This window comes from Salvia splendens, chromosome 5 (assembly GCF_004379255.2).
Source record: "Salvia splendens isolate huo1 chromosome 5, SspV2, whole genome shotgun sequence".
Taxonomy (NCBI): Eukaryota; Viridiplantae; Streptophyta; class Magnoliopsida; order Lamiales; family Lamiaceae; genus Salvia; species Salvia splendens.
The window spans coordinates 9,239,735-9,264,086 of record NC_056036.1 but is presented as its reverse complement, the minus strand read 5'-3'; the positions used below and the strand labels follow the sequence as shown (position 1 = coordinate 9,264,086).

The window sequence follows — 24,352 nt, the reverse complement described above, 5'->3', positions numbered from 1 at the left end:
ACCGGCTTCTCCATTCTTTTGCGGACTGCGGCTCATCCTCGTAATTTTTCGCTGACAGAATTATAGATAAAATAGGTAATTGAATAAAATAAGAACGAAGCAAGGTTCCGTTTTCTTAGTCAAAAAAGAAAATGACTTAACTTAGTTTGAACATTCTAAAAAAAATACGAAACGGAGTACTAGTATACTTCATTTTTATTAAAAAAAATGATAAATATCAGATTTTTATTTATTTTTATTTTTAGTATTTTATATACTACTCCCTCCGTTCCATAGTAATAAAGTCATTTTGTCATTTTAGTACGTTCAATAGTAGTGGAGTCATTTTCACTACTATAAGTCAACATATTTCTTCTCACTTATTTTTCCATCTCTCTTACTTTCTTCTCTCTACTTTTTCATCTCTCATATTTTATTATCTTTTTATTTAATACATTACACACATTTTTCTTAATACTCGTGCCAGAAAAAAATGCCTCCATTACTTTGGAACAGAGGGAGTACAATTTTTCATTTTAATTGAATTGTGTACTTTAATTTTTTTAATAACTTAGTGTTTTTATTCTTAAATTAATTTGATTTGAATTCATAAGTCCAATTTAAAAAATTATTAAATATAAAAAAGTTGACAAGGTGTAGTGCTAAAGGGCTGTCAATAGCACTTCCTCAGTATGCGAATATGAGTCCCATTTTTTTATGGCATGAGTTTAATATATTAAGAAAAGTAGGTGAGAAAGTTAGTGGAATATGAGTCTCACTTGTATATATATTAATTTTGAATGATATGTGAGTGGATGAATTAGTGGAATGAGAGACTCTTTACCTTTTATGGTTATTATGAACTGAGATTCCTATTCTCGTACGGACCAAAATGGAAAAACGGGAATCATATCCACGGACGAAGGGAGTAGTAATTAAAAGCACATAAATAGTACTCTCTACGTTCCATATAAATAGGTCATATTTCCTTTTTCATCCGTCCCATAAAAATAGTCTTTATCCATTTATGACAATTTTTTTCTTTCTTTTTTACTTATTCATTTATGGCCCCACTATCACTACACAATTTCAAGTATTTTTTTTCTCATTCTCTCTTACTTTACTAATTATGCGTTAAAATTTGTGCTAATTGTAAATGACCTATTTCTATGGGACGAATGGGTAATAATGATCAATGTCTAAGTGCTCATAGCTTGTGGATGATCTCAACTTTATTACTTCGTTAATAAAATTTCAAATAATTTTCAGAAACAATACACAAAAACAAATTAAAAAAAAGAAAAAAAATAGTCGTCTTATTGGTTTGACAGATATGGCTTTAATGAACTTGAAACACTCGGCTTGTTATCCTTCCACTGTTGAGAGCGGGATGCAGGCCGTTACTCTGTAAAGCCAGCCTAATGCAGTAGCCTATGCTCTACGGGCCAAGAAGCCCAACTCTTGGCTTGGAATGGGAGGCCAGAATCAGCATTTCAAAGCCCACCACATAGTTCAGCCCAACATCAAACCATTTCGAGGCCCCGACTATTAATACTTAGACCATCTCCAATGGTACATTAAAATCTAAAATGAGACAGATAGTTAGTTGCAATGGTACTCTAAAATCAATCCCATTTTTTATTTTTGAGTGAAAAATACCTATCTTTAGGTTTACATTAAACCAAAATAATTTTTTTTTCATATTTTATGAGTAAAGAAGAAATAATATAAAGAACACTCTTTTAGGTTTGAGTTTAGTGTAAATGGTTAAAGTAAAATCAAATTTAATGTGACATTTACACTCAAATATGTTTGGAGATGAGCTTATTCATCTAATATCGATATGGGATCATAAGTATCAAAGCAATAATAATTATATTATTCATATTTTAAATGGCACTCACATTGATAGAAGATAGCATTCCATACATACTCTTAATTGCAATCCAATAATTCCTAATCAGGACATATTTAGATGTAAATTAATCATTATGATGTAGTAAAAGGGATTGACAACTTCCTATATGAAGGCACAAAAACACAAGTTTCGTCACACAACCAGAGCCTGTCATTTTATAAAATTAATATGCAAAAATATGATTCACATAATTTTTTATTAATTTTTTTTATACTTCTTAAAATTTGTTCCAAGTTAAAGTAAGATAATTAAACGCATATGGATGTAAATATGATCGACGACCGAGTTCACGTTCACCAGCACTTCAAAGACCCCGAGTTGAACCATTCAACGCACCAGCGCAACCTCTTCTACAACCTTCTCAAGACACGGAATTTGAAACCTCGAGTCCACCTGCAATGTGAGAAAAATGGTTATACCCTCATACGAAAAGCAAACGAGTACGATAACACAACTGAATTGCTAATTTCGTGGGCTCACATTTCTGAGGCTATTCTTTTGACAGATAGCAGCAAACTGCACCATGAATATCAAAGGTTTGCAATTTCGGATGGCTGTTGAAGAAGTCGACAAAATCAATTTTCCGAACAATAAGCATTACCGCAAACCGCTGGAAACTACATAATCGTGCAGTGAGGGAGAAGGAAGATAACGAATCCTAATCAAATTTGTTGAAAAAACCGCACAGATCCTAGAGGGAGGAAATCATGGAATTTTCCATAACAACCCACATTATTGATTCTCTATTTTGCCCTTTTCAAATTAAAAAATGATTAGATTTAATGAATTCAGCAAATTATTTAGACCATAGGATTTGATTAAAAAATATAAGCCTCCTCCAAGACCTTTGATTTTATAAGGTAAAAAACGTTTTTAACTTCCCAAATTCAAAACATATAAATTTGCACCTTAAATATGAAAAAATTAAGTGGCGTTTAAGGCTTCATAAGAGCATCTACAGTAGTCGGCGAGCGAGCGGCTCGCCGAACTATTGCAGCCGGCGAGCGCCAAATCGGCGAGAATTTCGGCGAGGGCACGCCGATTCTCTCGCCGATCGGCTCGCCACTATTGCAGCCTCCCGATCGGCGAGGAACTGGAGAGTTAATTTTTTTTAATTTTCGAAACACTATATATACGCGATTTGCACGACATTTTCATTCGCACCACTTGTTTTAACGAGTACTCTCTCTATCTTAATTTCTGTACAAGATCAACAACGCGAAATGAATATCAACAACGAGCAAACTTCAGGGTCGAGCGGGTCTCAAACTCCCACGGTCCCCGTGGGAGGTGGATGGAATCAGATGCCCGGGTTCTACAACAACATGTACCCTTGGCAGCAGATGATTCCCGGGATGGCATCTGGTGGTGGTATGCAGGGATGGCAGGGGATGCCGGGGGGTCAGGGGGGACCGGGAATGCATCCCGGGATGCCGATGATGCCGGGGTGGGCACCCGGGATGCAGGGGACGCCGGGGTACCCGGGGATGCAGGGGACGCAGGGTACACCGTGGGGGCAGGGGACGCCGGGGGGCTCTGACGTCTATCGCCCCAGCTTTGATTTTGGTACTGCTGCTTCGCACACATCGACCCCAGCGGATACGCAGTTCCAGGGGATTGAGTCCTTCTCCTTAGAGGAGTTGGGTATAGATCTCGGGGCACCGGACACTCCCGTGGGGCGGGGTCGGGGCGCGCCCAAGAAGAAGAAGGGGAAGAAGGTGGTCGGCGAGTCGTCGCAGACGGAGGTACGGAGGAAGTGGACAGACGCGGAGAACGTCACGCTGTCCAAGGCGTGGGTGAGTGTTTGCGATGACCCTCTCGCCTCGAACAATCAGAGGATCGTTAACTTGTGGGCTAAAATAGCAGCAACCTACAAGGCATTTTGCCCAGAGGGGAGGCCACGCAGCGGGGAGGAGTGCCGGAAGGGGTGGGACCCAATCCGGTCTGGGGTGTCCCGATTTTCGGGCTTGTACACCAACGCCCTCCGAATGAAGTCCAGCGGCCAAACTGACGACGACTGCAGGAGGCTGGCGGAGAAAGAGTTCCCCCTGCCCGAGCTTTACAAGGACTTCACCTACTGGAACTGCTACGCGGTGCTAATGGACTCCGAGAAGTTTCGGGCAGGTGTCGACGCGGGCTGGCCGAAGAAGCAGCGCCTGAACTATTCAGGTGATTACGCCGGATGTAGCAGCGGCGGTTCCCACGACCTCCCCGAAGATGCTCAGGAGACCCCGTCCCCTCCCTCGTTTACTTGCCGCACTCGCCCGGTTGGTCAAAGACGGGCGCAACGCCCTCGCCAGAGGTCCCAGGAGGTCCAGTCGGCATCCCCCCTGTTGGCAGCTCGACAGCCGACCTCGTCTTCTTGGCGCGTCAACAAGCGCGGGCTCAGATGATCAAGGTCATAGATCAATGGAAGAATGCAACTGATCCCGAGGAGAAGAGTTTACGCCGTGCTCGTGAGTATGCGACAGGATTTGAATCCCGGCGCGGCACAGGTGGGGGGCTCTGACGCGGGCTCAGATGCCGCAGATTTGGGGTCCCGGATAGCGGCGACGACGGCGAGGAGTGAGGCGGCGCCGGAAGGGGTGTGCCCGTGCGTGGATTAGGACTTTTTTTAAATAATGTAATTTTTTTTACTTTTTTTAATTAATGTATTTTTAAAAATTTAATATTATTAGAGAATTTTCCCGTATATGTGTCGTAAATTTAATTCCGTATTTTGTATGATTGTTTAATTATTTGTTTTTAGTGCTGATGATGTGGCAATGCTATGACTGTGCTATTGCTTGTCCAGTTGCTTGTTCAGCTGATGTGGCAGGAGGAATTTAGTGCTGCTGATGTGGCATGGCTGGGCTATGGCTGCGCTATTGCTTGTCCACCGACCACGGGAGATGCTCTAAAGACACATAAATCATTCAAGGTTGCTCTAGCGGTCTTCATTTGACCATTTTTGTATCACTTAAAATATTAATGAAACTCTTTGATTCATGTAAACTTAAAATATTGGATAAACATATTGTATGTATAGTATAATTATCCCGTGCAATGGCAGGAAGAATGGTTGAATAGTATTGTAGTTATAAATCAAAATATTGCAAACCAATGATTCTTGTGTATCATCAAATCCGTTATATAGAGTGTTTCCTTAAGAGCATTTGGCTGTGTATTAGTGATCATCTGAAGCAGTCAAGTTAATATGTTCTATTTTCTCAAGTACTTTTGGTGTATATTTGTTTAGTAATCAATTTAGAAGCTGTGAAGTGATTAGAAAATCCTGAGGAGAACACCTTAGAGCATCCATAATCGCGACGTCCTTCCCATAGGCTAGCCGCTAGCAATAAGACTTTCCACAAACTCCTCCTACCACATCATCAAGGACTTCCCACAGCTCAACAATAGGCTAGCAAATAAGCCGACGCCCTAGCCAAGCAAATAAATTCACAAATATGAAAAATTCATTTTAAATTGTTGGTGTTAATCAAATATTAAAAAAATGGAGTGCAATGAGTTGTAAATATAGAGTATAAAAAAATCAGCTAGCCTATCACTCGCCGCGCAATAAGCGGACTTCCCATAGGCTAGACATCGGCTAGCGCCTGTTGTCCGCAGATGACCTCTCGTCCGTCTTCAGGACGTTCGTCGCGCTCGCTTGATACAACAGTGGACGTCCGCTATTATGGATGTTTTTAAAGGAGTTGTGAATGAAATTTGAAGCAGCTACTAGTGATGATTTTTGTTTCCAAGATTCTACCAAAAAAAGGATTTCTTAACTATTTTTGGCATGAGTTTATAGAAAAAGTAATAAATATAGAATTGATTAAAGGCTTTATAAATAAACATATACTAATATATAAATAAAATAAAAAAGACATGCATTATTATTTGCGTTTAATTCAGTAAATGGTGCGTAAGATCGAAGAAGAAAGACTGAAAGAGTGTTTTGGGCCGATTGCCCCCGCCATCTTCAACCGCCGATAACGCCTATTTTTTTCATAGCGATTTCGTTGATGAATCTTATTTGAGATTAGAAATGTTAAGCTATGGATGCATCTATAGTCCTCTCTGATAATGCTTCAAACTGCATCTTCCAACTACAGAGAGGTTTCTAACTGTGCTATGTGTGAATGTAAAATGTGATTAGGAAGGATTTAATTATAATGTTAGCTTTCCAATTGTAATTTCTTCTATCTGTCACAAATTAGACGGTTTTGTTTTTCTAGAATTGTGCTGATGAATTGGTCATATTTCTCATTTTGCTGGCTGATTCACTTTGTGCTTGATGGCAAAAACAAATGAACTGAAGATGAATTAGCAGGAGACGAATATCGTTCCTTTTAATTTCTTCTGTGTATCTGTTTTACGTAATACAGTTGATTGTGTTAACATTCCTAGCAGAATCAGAGCTCGTCTTATCACTCTGTTGTTCTTCAGATTTACAATTCAGATTTAAAATAGCTTCATCTGCCACTCACAAGTACTTTAGTTAAGCCTTAAACTTGTCCCATCCCTTTCGTTCTTTGGTATCTGTTTCTAGTAGTTTAGTTTCAATGAAATGTTGGCTCTGTTTACTCATTGGTTTGAGCGAGTTGATATGCTTTGAATAATAAATTTATTAGATCTATCCAGCTATTTTAAGTTTTAGAGTCTAATATTGAAAGGGGGTTGATTTCATCAGCATTTTTGTTTGATGAAAGCTGGAGATATCTGCCTCGATTATTCCACTATGGTAAAAAGTAAAGTTGTCATTCCTGGTTAAAGAATCTTGTTTTAGTGGAAAAGGCTGGCTGAATTAATTGGCATAAATGAGTAAATGCATATTGCCAAGCTATATATGAAGTAGTCGTGTTTTAATGGTTGGCGACACGAGATGTGACTTTCCGATTCTTATATAATACGCCTAGCCTTGTGCGTTCCAAATTGAAATAAGGAATTTAGGTTTTTAATCCGCCACTGCTTCTATTCCATTCACATAGCAGCAGAAGAGGTAAACATTCCCCCCGCCCCTATGTTTTTCTTTCCATTACAATTAGTTTGTTTGATCTTCGTATCGAAATAACTGGTCATCTATTTTATGCTTTCTTCTTTTGTATAGAAGCTTGGAATCGGAGATTTTGTTCACTTCTTACTGAGAGGTTTCTTTAGATTCTCTGGATTGATTTATTGCACTAGACTGTAATAATAGATCTATGCAATATTAATGTGCATCTTAGTTAGATCTGGATATTCATGATGTCGTGTATCAACTTTTCATGTTTTGGTTATCCATTTTGTGCCTTTCCATAATCTCCAATCTCTATATTCATGATTGCTATTGTCTTGTTTAGATGTTGCTATCATGATGTCGTGTCGAGGATTGTTGTCTGTGTCTTGAACTTAATTTATGGTTTTGGAAGTTTATTTGACTGTAACAAAGCCTACTTAGTCGAATTCATGTCTGATTTGTCTTGTATAGTTCGTGCAATCGTGCCTGCACAAAAAGGCCAACTTAGTTCACAACTCATGCGCAATTCACGCTGTCTAATGTGTTTTTTCGATCACTTTTTAGGCTGTTATTTGAAAATTTGAAACAAGCGAAAATGGAAGAAGGAAATGGGTCGATCACTTTGCTCGCATCACAGAGGAACTACTCTCGTTGATATTAAGCCGGTTTGAAAACCTAAAGCATCTGTGTGGATACTCCCTTGTCTCGAAGCGTTATGCTTTGGCTATTTATGAATTGAAATCTGTTCATTTGACTCTTCCAAGTACTGCACACTCTACTGAATCAGCTGATGTAATCTGTGAACTTCTCCTTAAGCTGGCAGACGTCAAACTGGTTCTTCTCTGATTTGATTTTATGTTAATTTGGTTTGATATTTTTCTTCATCTGTGAATGTTTCTATGATTTTATACTTTGAGCAGAGACTTAATCAACATATGAGCTACTTTCGCACTATTTTCATACTATATTTGCACCATTTTACTCTTTTTCTTATCACTTTTAGTTATTTGAATCTTTATATTTTATTTTTTTTCTCTGATTCCTTGTCTTTTCCCCCATTTTTCCCTCATCTCTCTCTCTCATCACCGATTAAGGAGTTGGGGTTCTTGTCATTCCTTCGGAACTTCAGGGAACTCAGATATATTTCATTGGACTTCACATGTCCTCGCAGCATCTGCAGTTCCTCACTTTGGAAAGTGAGGGCGAAATTCAGCAGCGGTGGAGCCATGGTGGAACTCTTTCTAGAACTACCAGCTTTTGTGTCTTGGGAGTATACTGGGTACAAAAAGGACTTGCGAGATCCGTTGTTGGAGCTAGTAGGTAAATATAAAGAATCATTTTCTTACTACTGATCCAGGTTTAACTATGCCGTCATCAAACTGACTCTTCTCTCATTTAGTTTAATGTTAATTTGGGACTAAGTTTGATATTAATCTTCATCGGGAATGTTTCTATCTATGGTTTTGTACGTTGCATTCTATTTTCAAATGGATGTTTCATGTTTGTATAATAATATCTTAGTCGTACTTTTTGCACTATTTTCCCACTATTTTCGCACTATTTTGCACCATTTTGCTTTATTAGTTCACTTTTAGTTTCGATGGAAGGTTGGCTCTGTTTACTCATTGTTTTGAGTGATCTGATATGCTTTGAATATTAAATCTATTAGATCCATCCAGCTAATTTAAGTTCTAGAGTCGGATATTGAAGGAGAGTGAGTGAGTCGATTTCATCAGCATTTTGGTTTGATGAAAGATGGAGATATCTTCCTCCATTATTCTACTATTGTAAAAAGTAAAGTTAGTCATTCCTGGTTAAAGAATCTTGTCTCAGTGGAAAAGGCTGGCCGAATTAATTGGCAAAAATGAGTAAATGCATATTGCCAAGCTATATATGAAGCATTCATGTTTTAATGGAAGACAACATGAGATATGCCCTTCATTTCTTATATAAATACGCCTTCAGCGTTCCAAATTTTATTACGGAATATAGGGTTTTTCGCCGCCGCTGCTTCTATTGCATTTACATAGCAGCAGAAGAGGTAAGCATTTCCCCCATGTTTTTCATTCCATTTCTTTCAATTACAATTAGTTTGTTTGATCTTCGTATTGAAATACCTGGTCATCTATTTTATGGTTTCTTCTTTTGGATAGAAGCATTTCAAGCGTGAGATCTTGGAATCGGGATTTTGTTCACTTCTTACCGAGAGGTTTCTTTAAATTCTCAGTATTAATTTATTGCACTCAACTGTAATAATAGTTCTATGCATAATTAGCATTTTTAATGTGTATCTTAGTTAGATCTGGCAATTCATGGTGTTGCGTTTTATTTTATACTATCATCTTTTCATGTTTTGTGTTATCTATTTTGTGCCTTTACATAAACTCCTTCCTCCGTATTAATGTTTGATATTATCTTTTTTAGATCTTGCTATCATGGATTCGTGTCGAGGATTGTCTGTGTTTGAACTTAATTTATGGTTTGGGAAGTTTATTTTACTGTAACAAGGCTACTTAGTCGTATTAATGTCTTATTTTATCTTATATAGTACGTGCAGTCATGTCTGCACAAAAAGGCCAACTTAGTTCACAATTCATGCACAATTTAAGCACAATTCACACTGTCTAATGTGTTTTTTCAGTTGAAGTCTCTCAATGTATTATTGCCTCAGTCCTTGCATCATATTCGGTAAGTATTTAAGCCATGTTAGATTGTTGAGATTTTGACCTTGAAATCTAACTTTTTAGGCCGTTATTTGAAAAAATGAAACAAGCAAAAATGGAAGAGGGAATGGGGTCGATCACTGTGCTCGCACTCCAGAGGAACTACTCTCGTTGATATTAAGCCGGTTTGAAAACCTAAAGCATCTGTGTGGATACTCCCTTGTCTCGAAGCGTTTTGCTTTGGCTATTTATGAATCGAAGTCGGTTCATTTGACTCTTCCAAGTACTACACACTCTACTGAATCAGCTAATGAAATCTGTGGGCTTCTCCCTAAGGTGGCAGGCTTTACCAGTGAAGAAATGAGTGAATTCATCAAGTCATCACTGATTAAGGAGTTGGGGTTCTTCTCATTCCTTCAGAACTTCAGGGAACTCAGATCTATTTCGTTGGACTTCACATGTCCTCGCAGCATCTGCAGTTCCTCACTTTTGAAAGTGAGGGTGAAATTCAGCAGCGGTAGAGCCATGATGGAACTCTTTCTAGAAATACCAGCTTTTGTGCATGAGGAGGCTTCATCATCTGATGAGTCTTCTTCATCTGATGACGAGGACTCATACGCTGCACTAACAGACACAGGAATGCGTGCACAGTCTCTCTTTGGATGTGGTTGTGTTTGGTTACTTGTGTTGTGTTTGCTCAGAAAATGCCAGCCTTCGCTTGCGAGTGTCACCATCACAAATAGCAAGAGAGGAGAGACTATTTGTGAGCAATATAAATCTTCTTTTTCGGATAAACAAGTCGAATGAAGTAGAGCTATGCTCATTGAATCAGACACTTGTTGGATGTGTGACTCAAAAATCCCGGAATCAGGATAACTGGTGAAAGTGGTGAATCATGCGACGTTAGATCCGGTGGATGAACTAGATCCTGATGTAGGCATGTTGGATGGCGATGATGTAGTGACTTGGGAGTAGACTACTGGGGACGAAAAGGACTTGGCGAGATTCGTTGTTGGAGTTTTTAGGTAAATAAGGAGAAACATTTCCTTACTTATCCATGTTTAACTATGCCGAAACTAGCTCTTCTCTCATTTGATTTAATGTTAATTTGGGACTACAGTTTGATATTTATCTTTATTTGGGAATATTTCTATCTATGATTTTGTACTTAGAATAAAGACTTAATCAGCATTTAAGGTACATTCGCTCTGTTTTCGTACTATTTTTGCACTGTTTTCGTACTATTTTTGCACTTATTTGGCACAATAAGTCAATAATAATTTGATAATCAAAATATTCAATTTCTATGATCAGTGGCATCATATTGCTTTAATGCTAATAATAATTGATAATTATATATACTAATTAACTATGAGTGATGGGCATTAACACAATCCACCATGTAATGTAACGTTAAGAAACTTACAGCAAATTAAATCAATAATAATTTGATAGTCAAAATATTCAATTTCTATAATAAATAGAATAGCATCATATTGCTTTTATTAATTAACTTGATTTTAATGGTATCATGATTACATTTAGATGTATATAAAGAAAAATGGATGCGGCAGTTTTTTTCATTAAAAGTTATTTACTATTTGATAGAAACAAAGTTCCTAATATTGAATATATTGCCCAAAAGTTATAAATATTTAAAATTTTACTCAAAATTTATAAATATTTAAAATGATGGACAAAACTCATGATGTATAGATTTATAGATTATAGATGCATGAGGCTGAATTATAAAGGCAATAACGGTTAGATTTATGCACTTTTATTGTTAGCATCACCTATCATTAGTGATTATTGTATATATACCTATGGTATAACATTGATGTTGATTTAACTCATAATCACTATGGAAATCATCATCTAATTAGAGGCTCACAATTTAATTATGATGGTATAACATTGATATACCTGAATATCAAATACTACCTCCGTCCCCCAAATATTGTCCCACTTTAACTAGGCACAGGTTTTAAGAAATGTAATGGAAAGTGAGTTGAAAAAGTTAGTAGATTGTGGGTCATATTTTTATATATTAGAATTATAATAAAATGTGAATATGAATGAGTTAGTGGAATATGGGGTCCACTACTAAAAATGGTAAAAAGTGAAATGGACAAACTTTGGGAGACGGACGGAAATGGAAAAATATGACAAACTTTCAGGGACGTAAATAGTAACTTATTTTTAAAAAACACTTATAATAGAGGCTCTGAACCCTAATAGGAGATGAACGACCAAGAGAGTGGATAATTATGACAATTTATTCATAATCAATTTTTATATTTGAAGATAGAAACTGTCGGATGAATTTAAAATTGTGCTTACCGAAATTTAATGAGTTCAAGTGAAATATTTAATAGTTTTTCTTAATTGCATTTACCTCCATTGTGCAAAATTATTATTCAAAATGTTCTAAAACTGGCCTTTTATATATGTACTAGTATGACACCCATGTTATGCACGGTCCACTTTATTCTCTTCAAATATGAAATATTTTTTTGAAATAATAAAATTATAATGTATTTAATAATAAATATAAATAATACATTTGATTAAAGTAGTGAATTTTATTAAAATAAAGTTGTGATATATAAATGATGAGTTTATAATAATTAATTTTATTATATAATGATAATATTGAAAACTGTACATAAATATAGAAAAAAATATATAAGGATATAGCAAGTTTGAAAAAAAAATCAATATACATTTCCATATTTTTAATAAATATGACCACATGGGTGTGATTCGTTGCTAACTTTTCTTAAATTGCTAACTTGCTAACTCATCAATGCAATGTATTTTAATACATTATGTTGACATTGATATTTAAATGTCAACACAGTTTATTAAAATATCAACACAAATATGTGTTGACATTTTAATGTGATCATGTTGTGATTCAGCTAAAATATAAATACGTGGAAAATAATACTGTACATTTTTTTTGTAAAATGGAAAAATAACTCTGACTGTGAAACCTAAAAAAAGCAAATTTACATCACAAAAAAACAACAAAACCTAAAGAATGTATAATTACCACTTCTCCTAACGAGATTTAAGATATTGTTTATCAAAAGCTATAATTTAAGATTGCACTGGTGAGACACTTCCTAGTCGAGCTTCATTTCATTGCAATATAGTGACCCTATACACTAAAAACCCAAACCTTGAAACCTAAACCCTAAACCTTTAACTTTAAAATATACTTATCATGACCAACAAATGATCCAAATATCAATAAAATTCTCCCTCCGTCCCAGTTCAATTCTACTTTGTTGATCACTTATTCTATTTTGAGGGGTTTTAGATCTGTATTCGATATCTTACACTGGGTCGACCTACTTGATAATTCTTACTGATAGTAGAGGTTTTTTTTACCTGAATCTTGGTTGTAAATCTGTTTATATGCTCATATCAAGAAAGTGGTTTACAATAGGGTTCTGTGAACGGTAAATAAAATCTTGCTTGCATTCATCCAAGCATCTATTCACTCAATGGTATTATTTATCGGAGCCGAAAATTAAATTAAATTATTTATATTTTATTCATATAATTTAATATGTGCATTTAACTTATAATGTACAATTAACTAAGTAGAAACGTAGTAGAACAATGTAAAAGATTGAGCCACTAAAGTTGCAAGTCAACCAACGTTTAGTTCACTTAATATGCATTTAAATGAATCACAATGGCATTTTTGTTAATTTTTCCAAAACTCTTTATAGATTATACATTATAGATATGTGCTTACGTCATCTGCAATATTTGATGGATTTGAAGTTTTTTCAGTAATGCTCTACATAAAGTTGATAGATTTACTTTATCAGTATCAGTATCAGTATCAGTATCAGTATCAGTATCAGTATCAGTATCAGTATCAGTTGAAGTTGAAGTTGAGGTGGAAGTGTTTAGATTTGTGTCACCTCGGATATTTTTATTGGGCTTAAGTTGGGCCCAATAATTATTCTCTTTTGGACCCGGCTCAAAATGAAAAAGCGAAGGCGTCGCCTTAACGGCGTCGTTTGAAGTCGTCTGCGAGATTCTCTCATATCGTCTCCTCCAGGGGTAATTACATGTTTCATACAAAATGTTTCGCATTTGTTTCAATTTAGTACAAAAAGTATTAAGTTTACGAATTTCGTACATAAAGTTTACCTAGTGTTTCAAAACTATACATCCGTCAATTTCCTACTAACACCGTTAATTCCAATTACATCATACATACAAAAAGTTTCACCAATGTTTCACATTCGTACAAAAAGTTTTAAATTATACATTAATTATTTCAAATAATATTACTTTTATTACTAAAAAAATGAAAAATACATAGAAAAAACAAATCACCACTCTTTTCCATCAAATTAGCGAATTGCATTTTATTGTTCGATGCTTTCTAATGTAACAATGGAGAATAAAACCAAAAGAATATTGACTCTTTTTCATAAAAGTTAAATACTTATTGATGGTTCGAAGCTAAATTTACCATTCTGTGAAGATGAAATATGGACTTATTTTATATATGTTCTATAAAGAATACAATAAAAAAGTATAATATTGAGAGACAAACTTTTTTAAACCACGAGCAGTTGTTAGAAGAAATGATATTGACTGTTATTTTTTTTGGAGTGATTAATTGCATTAAACCTCTAATTATTATTCCTATTATGTTGATAAGTTGGACAGATTACAAAACTAACTAACCATGTTTAAAATATTTAACGAAATGTATTAACTTAAAACACTAATGATATGATTCATATAAAATTAAAACATTTTGTACTAATTTGAAACATTTGTGAAACATTTTGTATGTATGATGTAAGTAGAATTAACGGTGTTAGTCGGACTTGACGGAATGCATTAATTTAAAACACTAGGTAAACTTTTTGTATGAAATACGTAAACTTAATGCTTTTTGTACTAAATTGAAACAAATGTAAAACATTTTGTACAAAATATGTAATTATCCCTCTCCTCCACTCAAAAGACCTCATTTAAAGTTTTAAACATTTTTCATTTTTGTCACTCTTCATTTTCCGTTTTTATAATCGCGGGAATTAGGGTTAGGGTTTGATTTACACCCAAATCGAAACTAAAACCCCAATTCACTCACACACACACTCAAAATCTAAGTCTCCATGGCAGCCAAAGCGCCGTCGTTGGAAGCTCAGCAGCAAGGCGGTGGTTCGGCTGGCACCAAGCCGGGGCTGCGCAAGCCGGTGTTCGTGAAGGTTGATTCTCTGAAGCCGGGGACGACCGGACACACGCTCGTCGTGAAAGTGCTGGAATCGACCACCGTTCTGAGCAAGAAGCCTCGGAATCCGACTTTCCGTGGGGCACAGAATCAGAATACGAGGATCGCTGAATGCCTAATCGGAGACGAGACAGGGACAATTCTTACGGCTCGTAACGATCAAGGTCTTGTTTGCTATAATACCCTAGCTTGTGCTTTGAATTAATGAGTAAATGTTTGTGATGTTTGTTTTAGGCTTTTTGTGAAATTGGTGTATAATTGTGTTCGTGTGTGTGTTTATTGGTATGGCGTCACTGAATGAAGCCTTGTTTGTGTTTTTTCAGTTGGTTGGCAATATTTACTTGTTAGGGTTTTGTCATTTGTTATGTTTACTGGTAGGTATATAGAAATGGAATGAAATCATGATCATACTCGGGATTGATCAGTTAACTGCCTATCCTCTGTTCTGTGATAGACGTTTTTGGTGTGCTAGTCGAAAATATTTGTCCATTTTCATGTGTTATCTTTGGGAGAATATTTTCAATCAATATTTGAGATTTATATGAAATGGAAAAACTTGGTTGAGACGCTTACTTTTCTCTGATGGTAAACTGTGGGAGTGTGGGTCTCACTGTTCTATTTTTGGGTCTTGGTTTTTTGTTTAGTTTAAAATGCAGTTTGTGTCTTATCAAGAGTTCCTAGGAATTTTGCGTGTTAGCCTTTGTGTTGTTAGATACTACTAGTTTAATGAACTTTCTTTCTCGTTTTATTTTGGTACATTTATATAGATTCTAGTGACTAAGTGACTCTCTGTACAACCATGTAGCAGTATATATGGAAAACTTGTTCTTTGAAGTAATTATTGGAGAAAAGAGTATATGAAAAGAATTGAAGAGTTAACTAGTGAAATAGATTGGACGGATTGTAAATAAGTAACCAATAAACTGGAGCAGGATGAGCTTCTCTCATTGAGATGCCTGTCTTGGCCAGCTACTCACTCACCTTTGCTTATTCTGGTATGTAGTGCTAATAGCCCGAGCTTATGAATTAGAGCTGGGACTAGGTTAGACATGGGATATTTGGATTTATGTATGTGTAAAGTTGCACATGAATTCAAGTTGAACTGGAATCTCTTAGGATCCTTTATCTTTACCGTATATCAGTGTTGTCAAAATGTCGTTCGGGTCGCCCGGGTCGCCTGGGTCGAGACCATCACCGCCCCAACATGGGTGAGTCGATCGAGATACAGGGTCGCCGCTGGGTCGCCTGGGTCGAGTGGGTCGCCTGGGTCGAGTGAGTCGCCTGGGTCGCCCTAAACACATGCTATCTCTGATTTTCCCAAATCTCTCACATGTTTTCTGACTCTCTCAATCACAATTCTCTATATATATGCATGCACCACATCAAACTTTTCAAACCTACTTTCTACACTTTAGAATTCGGCCTCTTCACTCCTAAACAAATAAACAATTCAAAGATCTGTTTCTGCCACCCTTCATATATTCCTTTGTTTTGATATTTTCAGACAATGGTTTCAATTATTTATTGTGTTATGACTTATGAATTGTTTTGATATTTTGATCATTTCTATTTTCCATTTTATCTCTATTCACATGAATTGCGTCTACATTTATATTATTTGATACTCCCTCCGTCCCGGACTACTTGCACTTATTTCCTTTCTGGGCGTCCCAAGTTATTTGCACTATTTCTATTTTTAGTAAAAAATTTCACCTACAGCCGTAATATTTGACTTTGCTATACACTCATTCCTTAATCTTCGTGCTGAAAATGAAACGTGCGAGTAGTGCGAGACGGAGGGAGTATATTATAAACATTAGAGCAATATATTTATTTTATTTAATATTAAAAGGCAAAAAAATTAACCTAGCTTTGTGGGTCTCTCGACCCCTTCGACTCGTCGACCCGCGACCCGAATTTTCACCCCATCGACCCGGTGCGCCCCGCGACCCTAACAACACTGCCGTATATATGAAGACCCTTTTCTATAAATCAGGATTAGTGATATCAGGGGAAGTCTGCCATTTAGTGTTACAGATACAAGCCTGTCTGACATGTCTGGGAGAGTTTGCATTTTGTTTATGACATCATGCAAGGAACCTAAAAAACAGCTTTGGTTCTCAATCTTGGGTTGAATTAAACGTATGCCTTGCCTTTTATTCTTAATGTTTTAAGATGATTAGTCATTTTCTTTTAATGTGATTGGAATACATTGCTTAAGATAAGTTGTTGCTGGACCAATATATATCATGTCAGAAAATAATTTCTTTGTGCTAACTTGCCATAGTATTTGTTGATTTAAAATGTTCTAATCATGATGCAGTTGAGATGATGAAGCCTGGTAATACGGTGATACTTCGCAATGCAAAGATTGACATGTTTAAGGGTTCGATGAGGCTTGCTGTCGATAAGTGGGGCCGTGTTGAGGTCACTGAGCCGGCTGAATTTGTGGTCAAAGAGGAAAATAATCTCTCTCTTTTGGAGTACGAATTGGTCAATGTCGAAGAATCTTGAAAAGTTTGAATTCCATCTTGTGGATATTGAACTGCAATTCACTTTCATTATTGGGTCTTGATATACAAGTTTTCCTGGTTATTTTGTCCTTTTTTGCCACTGATTATGCCATAGGTCTTTTCTTGCTATAGGTTTGATTTAGTTGTGGACTTGTGGCATTAATTTTTCGGTGTGTAAACTGTATGGTCCCTTGATTATGCCATAATATATGATCCCTTGTTCTCAAATGTGGAAAAAGTATTACTCTTGTACTATTTTTATAAGTATGGTATGTAAAGTAAATAAATTGTACCTTCAACACATTGAGATGAATTACAAATATGAAGAAACGAAATAAAGTTGTTCTGGACCAAAAGATTATTTGTGAGAACATTAGCATATAATTTGATATCAGCATGTCACATCTTAGCTTTGTTTTATATTTGATTGAATATCTTATCTTGAGATAACTATTGCCGTTGATAAAAATACGCTACCTTGTCATTACAGCATTTGAATTCAATAATTAAGGGGTTATTTGCCTGGAAATACATGAACTTTGAGGTTTTTCTAGTTTTTCCCTAAATTTTAAAATTTGAATATAAATGCATGAACTTTTAATGTTTCTGATTTTTCCCCAATATCCAAAATCAAAATACACGTGGCAAATTAAAGCTTATGTGCCAATTAAAGCTACACCAACATATTTATATTAACTAATAAAATAATAAATTTAAATTCCACCTCAGCCATCTCTTATGGACCACACCTTCCTACTCTTTCTTGTCGCGCTCTAAGGCTCTACCGCCGCTGCCGTCGGGACAGCGCCGGAGATGTTTGCATCTCCATCAGCTGTCTCGTTGCTCAGATCGAAGCTCACGCCTTCATCCTCAGCTCCTGCACGCACCACGTGAACGTGAGTGCACGCTCCTCCGCAAGCTCCCTCCGCAAGCTCCCTCTGCAGCTGCCCCTCCACCTTTAAAAACCTCCACAACTTGCAGTGCGCCATGGCAATCGCCGCCGATGCGCACCCCGATAGCATCTACGGAAACCACCACTTGCCTCAGTGCTCGTTCTGCAACGGGGGTGACGATGCGAAGAGGATCGTGAAGAATTCGCCATGGAAGAGGAAGAATTGAGTGCAAAGGTGGAAGATCTCTCGCCGGATCGAGTCCATTCGCGATTCCTTTTTCGACATTCTCCTTCCAAACAAATCCTCCTCCCTCTGCCACAACTTTAGCACTTAGAAGGAGGAAGTGCCCCCGGGCTGAGCAAGATCTCCGCCAGCGGATGGCTCCTCATCGCCGTCGTACAAGCCGATCTGTGGCGCTGCTCCTCATCCACCACCGGAGTTTCCACCACGTGAGCGTCTTTACCTTCCCCCATGAATGTAATCTTCCACCAAGATGGAGAGGCGGCAGGTTGGAAGTTGAGACACGAACATCTCAGGCATTATCCCGACGGCGTCGGGCAGAGCCTTGACGAAGAGCTCGACAAAAAAGAGCAAGAAGGGTGAAAGATGGGTGATGTGGACTTCAAATTTATTAATTTTTAATTAATATAAATATGTTTGTAATAATTTTAATTGCCACATAAACTTTAATTTGCCACATGTGTTTTGATTTTAGATTTTTGGAAAAAATCAAAATTACCAAAAGTTCATGTATTTATATTCAAAATTTAAAGTTTTGGGGAAAAATCAGAAAAAACTCAAAGTTCATGTATTTATAGGCTAAAAACCCATAATTACGTTTATTCTGATCGACAAGTGAATAGGTTATTATTAAAATTTAAATGAAATTTTGCTCGATACTAAACAAATCCCTTAACTCATGCTCGAGGCATTTTGCTGATTTTGCTATTTTTAAAACTAAGCAAATGTGGATCTATAAAATACTCCAAACAGGTAAAGTATATATACCTATTGCAGTTCAACTTGAAAAAGCAATTTCTTTTGTGAGATCATATATCGAAACATTTGAGTAATACTTCTAAATATCACCTTATGTTCAAGAGACAAAAGACCCTACTTTTTCCCAAAGAAATAGAGAAAAAAACCCAATGTAATGTATTTTCTGCCAATTTAAAGGTTACTGAAAAGTAGTCATGAATCACCCAGAAATTTCCTGCTGCAAGTCATACTGGGGAAGTCAACTACAAGGGTTATAAAAGAATAACTTTTAACGATGAAGCTGAATGATCTCGTAGTAGAATTACATGTCCATTCACACCAATCACGAAAGGCAGCGCTTCTCAACATATTCTAACAATCATCCATCTACAACACAGGCAACAAGAAATATTTCTTAAGGAAGGCTATGGAAATAAATAAAAACTAGTTCCGCCATTTGCTGCTACAAATCAAGGGAAAAACAATGCAGGGATTAAGACTGAGGTTTAGAGTGCCAGTTATCATCAGAGGCTCATACATAATCAGCTTAAACAAAAAGAGAGAATCAGAAAACCTTCAAGCCTCAAATCAGCCAATGAGCAGTAATCATAACCCTGAACGGAAAAGAATGAAAGGCCGAGTCAAAAGGTTATGCTAGCATTTATTTCTTCTCTATTGTTTTATCATCATAAGGCCAGTCTCGAAGCAATACAAGAATAGAAGAAGATACGTATTTTACACAAACAATCTAGGAATGACCATATTCACTACAAAAAACCCTCACAGAAACTTCTTGCGGTGTTCAAATCAATACTACATTTTAAAGGAAAGTTACATGCTTGATTAAATCTTTGTTCGGCGAAGAAATTAACTAAAAAATTCACTTTTTAACATTTGATAAACTTGTTGTATGCCAAAAAGACCACGAGAATTATAAAACTGTGCATGAGTCTACCTATCAGACAATCTCCTATTGCTCATGAAAATAAAACTTCGCTCGAACAATCCAACAGTCATCATACATCATCGTTGGTATCTGATGAACACAATGTATTAGGATTATTATACAAGACTAAATATCAACAAGAAGTTTCTCAAAATAACTATAAGCGGGATAATCTATCCATATAATTAAGCTCTCGGATAGGATAAATTATCTAAGTTAACAATTTGCCAACAAAAGTGAAATGCTACATGTATCATATTCATACTAAAATTATTTAGGAATTATTAATTCAGAAAGGATCAATAAGACTATAACATGATTTATTTTCATTCAAGATAAAGGCAAAATGTCATATTTTCTATATTTCACTAAAATCATTTACTCACAGAAAATGATACGATAAAGATGCCATTACTTGTAATTCATAACTGCGGCAGAATTAAGAGCATCAAAGCGTAGTAGAACTCACCCTCAATGCTCCAACCGTGACCGCGAGGCGCCACAGATAGCATAGAAGTGAGCACGGCGGAGGCGGTTGCAGTGTGGTACGGCAACATAGACATTACGCTAACACAGCTCATCTCCACGGGAGACCTAAATTTGAACAATAATTAATCAGCAATTGACAAAATAAGAATTGAAAAGGGAATCGTTGAGAGGAGAAAAAAGCCCTGAGTAGTGGAACCTGAAAATGCGAGCGGAGAGCGGAGTTTGAGATGAGGCGCGAAATGGAGATGGAGCTGACCTAGGCTTGACGCCGGCGGATATTCTCGCAGTGGCGCTACGCGCGGCGGAGCGAAAAGCTGATCTGGCGGCGAAGGCGGCCATGGTGACTATAGAGAGAAGATCAGATTGAATCCAGAGAGAGAGAGGTAGGGCTTTTGGCTTGGGTTTTAGGTGTGGCAAGATCCCCAAATTTGTTCGCTCCACACCAAATCATATCAAGTTTCCGTATATGCCCTCCAAAGATTAGTACTCCATAAACTTTGTTTATTTCTTTTATTTTTAGAATATTGCGACACATTTCTGCATTTAAATGTAGTACTACCACTTATATTAAATAAATTTTGCCCTTTTCAGATCATTTCGAATAAAATTTCCTTCATTTTTAAGAGCTATTTTTATTTAATAGCATTATTTTTATCCCTTCTCTCGAGTGATGAAAGAGGAGATGAGTAAAGAAATTTGATAAAAACAGCTTTTAAAGAGTAAAGGCATTTTAATCCCAAAAAAAATACTCCAGTACAAAGATGTGTAATAATATTTTGAAAGAATATTATAGTAAAGTTCATAGATCAACAATATAGTTCTCTGTATTTTTATTACTTGCTTGTAAGTTTAGTTTCGTCCACATATTTGTATATGAATCTGTTTTTGATACAACTCCATATATATAGTAGTACAAATTTATTTGCTCATACTCATATAAGCAATGGTGGATCCTGGAGTTCAAACTGAAGGAGGAGTAATCTAAGAGTGAAGCGTTAAAAAAACTCGTTCAGTGGCTTCATAACATGTCTGTAGGAGTACATCTTTTTTTAGTCTCTGTTGTGCGGACAAACAACATTGCCAAATTATCTACAAAGCTTTGATTCATGATAACTTTGACTCCTATAAAACTTCATAGCAATCCAACAGTCATCATACACCATCACAAAAAATTGATGTACACAACGTGCCAGGATGATCCATCAAAGACCAAGTTAACAAAATGTGATTTTTTTTTTATGTTGAATCAAGTTTCATAAACATGATTAGACACTAAGATAAACCAAAAATCAATGAAAGCCACATTCTACAAGATTAAGCACTAGTTTTAGACTCTAAACACTAATGCACCAACACTTCCATAGATGATTCAAGAACAATAACTCAGAGAACATAAAAAAGAAACACCATAAATCACATTCACCTCAACAGTTGCAAGACAGCAAAGCATTTATATAACCACTCTCACCAGTTGAATTAACCCATTATCCATACTAGATCAAACATATCAGTAATCCCCCTACTCCATAGCATTTGGTCAGAATGCCAAACCATCCACGCCATGAAAGGGAATTCAAGAAAAAAATACAGTTACCACAAGAAGAAACAGAGAGTGATGAAGCCAACACAATCTTTGCTTTCGCTCCACGATTGTTCCCCAGTGGCAACAGAGAAAATGGTAACACAAGGCAATAAGGAAGTGCTAAAACATTGTATATTACCCTCATATAAAGATAGGTTCAACTAGAAAGCTTAACCAAAGCACAAGTAAAATTGGCATTTGTTATTTCTTCTACTCAGCTCTCAATTTGCAATCAAAGTTAGTACTATCTATTACCATATTGAGACGCGCTGCTACTCGAAGCTCCGGACCAATTCATCACCAAGTTACCCTCTCCCAATTGATGACTGGCTATGATATAAGTGACAGGAACACGATCATCACCGAGCTTCCCAGTCTTTGCCTTGCCACCATTCCTCGGCGTCAATCCCTTGAGCCCTAATTTCTCTTGCCCCATCAAACTAGACCAAGAAACTGCCCCTTTACGCTTGATCCGATGCATCCATCGAGCGCTAACCTTCTTCCACTTGTGTACCTCTCCAAGAGTGAAAGTATCCTTCCCTCCTACTTCCTTTTTCTCTCCCAAAACGAAGTAAGCCAGCCTCGACCCAGCCACCGCTATCCTTGGGAAACTATCAGATATACCCGCATTCTCTCCCTTGGCCTTTGTAGAGAAAGCAGAGACGATAACATCCTTCCCGTTAGTAATTCTGCTTCTTGAACCTTCACTAAAGCAGCTCTTCGACGAAGGTACTCCAACCATTACATATGTAGACTTCGCAGTTTGCTTATTTCCTCCTTTAGAAGAGTAAGCTGAGCTTCTGTCATCCAGCAACCCCGGCAGGGAGGAGGAGGAGGAGGAGGAGAAGGAGAACGCGCCGCTGGCTGGGGCAACAGTGGATTCGAGACTCTTCGCCGGCAGCGCGATATCCTCCGCCGCCTTGGATTTTCCTTGGAGAGCTCCGCCTTCCCATCGTACTAGAGCGATCCGAGAAGTTCGATTAGGATCGCATTCTATCCTTTCCACGATTCCTGTAGCCGAAGTGCTTCGCTTCATATCAATTCTGCGCTGAAATCGAAATTTCCTCGTCTTAGTTGAGAAGTTTCTTCCATTTAAATTCCCGAATTGACCGAGGTGCAGAGAAATTGAAGCTCCGCTGAAGCTGCTAGTCTCTGCAGGAGATCTAATTGCAATAATTTAGGTGTCAATTTCTGAGACCTGGTGATGAAAGTGCGATTATTAAAGGAGGTATGGATAGAAGGCTCTAGGAGTAGAAACTAACCTGAAAATGGAGGAGGATTGTCTCGCCGAGGCAATGCGAGTTGATGTGGCGGCGGAACGGAGGACAGTTCTGGCGGCGGCAACGGCGGACATGTTGTATTGACAGTTTCTGACGATCGAAAAAGCCGACGAGAAATGTAGGGTTTTATATATTGGGATTTAGGCGGAGAAGAGTTTACCAGAGCGAATCCCGTTGAATTTCCTAATATGCCCTTTAAAGAAATCCAAGTTTGGCCAATTTGCTGCTAATATTCCTACTACCACTTTTTAATTTGGTACGCTTAAGCAAACAAATGAAATGGTAAGCTAGAATAATTAGTAGAACAAAAATACACCGTGTCCTAGATAATTAATTCAGGGGCAACATAGAAAAAATTATCTGGTGCTATTTTTTATTTTTGAGAGATTTTTGGGTTATATGGCTTGATCGCGGTAAATTAGATATTTTTAGTTTCATTGTAAATTTTTGTAAAATACTTAATTTTAGTTAATTTAATGTCATTTACTTTACTGAGTAATAAATTGAAATAATAAGTAAAGATAACGAATGATATAAAACTCACAGGACGTTTAGCAAAGAAGTGCTCTGAGCATAATATGGTCAACTTTTTTTGATAAAAGACATAATATAGTCGATGAGAAACTTTTCGAGCAGCCAAATGTGTTCGAATATATTCCATAACTCCAAGCACCTCGGAATTTCCGAGCACACATAGGTGCTCGCAAATTTGAGCATAATGTGTCAGCATATATAAATGGGTGCTCGGGAACTCAGAGCACTTTGTGGTACTCGAAAACATTTGTATTAAAGCATTGACCAGTGAACCGAGCATGCACAAGTGCTCGGAAATTCTGAGTAGTGCAATTTAGCAAG

General features: G+C 36.9%; 3 protein-coding genes across 4 annotated transcripts; 1 reads left to right on the top strand and 2 right to left on the bottom strand.

Moving 5' to 3' along the window:
• The first annotated feature begins 14,591 nt into the window (after window positions 1–14,591).
• On the top strand, window positions 14,592–17,557 carry LOC121805862 (uncharacterized protein At4g28440-like). Its single transcript, XM_042205888.1, has 2 exons — window positions 14,592–14,980; window positions 17,140–17,557. The coding sequence occupies exons 1-2, from the start codon at window positions 14,701–14,703 to the stop codon at window positions 17,328–17,330; spliced, it is 471 nt and encodes a 156-aa protein (XP_042061822.1). The 5' UTR covers window positions 14,592–14,700; the 3' UTR covers window positions 17,331–17,557.
• A 1,915-nt stretch (window positions 17,558–19,472) lies between these two features.
• LOC121805120 (protein NUCLEAR FUSION DEFECTIVE 6, mitochondrial-like) lies at window positions 19,473–21,976 on the bottom strand. 2 transcript variants are annotated; one of them, XM_042204911.1, is made up of 3 exons: window positions 20,832–21,976; window positions 20,616–20,740; window positions 19,473–19,587 (listed from the first exon to the last, which is right to left on the bottom strand). In XM_042204911.1, exons 1-3 carry the CDS (start codon window positions 20,972–20,974, stop codon window positions 19,580–19,582), a joined length of 276 nt encoding a protein of 91 aa, XP_042060845.1. In that variant the 5' UTR covers window positions 20,975–21,976; the 3' UTR covers window positions 19,473–19,579. The 2 variants fall into 2 exon arrangements, with proteins under 2 accessions (XP_042060845.1, XP_042060844.1); XM_042204910.1 differs by having other exon boundaries at window positions 19,473–19,814; window positions 20,832–21,900.
• Window positions 21,977–22,327: 351 nt separating this feature from the next.
• LOC121805119 (60S ribosomal protein L2, mitochondrial-like) lies at window positions 22,328–23,638 on the bottom strand. Its single transcript, XM_042204909.1, has 2 exons — window positions 23,480–23,638; window positions 22,328–23,380 (listed from the first exon to the last, which is right to left on the bottom strand). Exons 1-2 carry the CDS (start codon window positions 23,569–23,571, stop codon window positions 22,462–22,464), a joined length of 1,011 nt encoding a protein of 336 aa, XP_042060843.1. The 5' UTR covers window positions 23,572–23,638; the 3' UTR covers window positions 22,328–22,461.
• Window positions 23,639–24,352: the final 714 nt, after the last annotated feature.

Excerpts from the sequence above, each read along its gene's own strand:
- LOC121805862 (XM_042205888.1), top strand. The coding sequence starts at position 14,701 with ATGGCAGCCAAAGCGCCGTCGTTGGAAGCTCAGCAGCAAGGCGGTGGT. Across the intron at positions 14,981-17,139 it reads TACGGCTCGTAACGATCAAG|TTGAGATGATGAAGCCTGGT; the intron begins GTCTTGTTTGCT and ends ATCATGATGCAG.
- LOC121805120 (XM_042204911.1), bottom strand. The coding sequence starts at position 20,974 with ATGGCCGCCTTCGCCGCCAGATCAGCTTTTCGCTCCGCCGCGCGTAGC. Across the intron at positions 20,741-20,831 it reads CTCTCCGCTCGCATTTTCAG|GTCTCCCGTGGAGATGAGCT; the intron begins GTTCCACTACTC and ends GTTCAAATTTAG.
- LOC121805119 (XM_042204909.1), bottom strand. The coding sequence starts at position 23,571 with ATGTCCGCCGTTGCCGCCGCCAGAACTGTCCTCCGTTCCGCCGCCACA. Across the intron at positions 23,381-23,479 it reads CAATCCTCCTCCATTTTCAG|ATCTCCTGCAGAGACTAGCA; the intron begins GTTAGTTTCTAC and ends TATTGCAATTAG.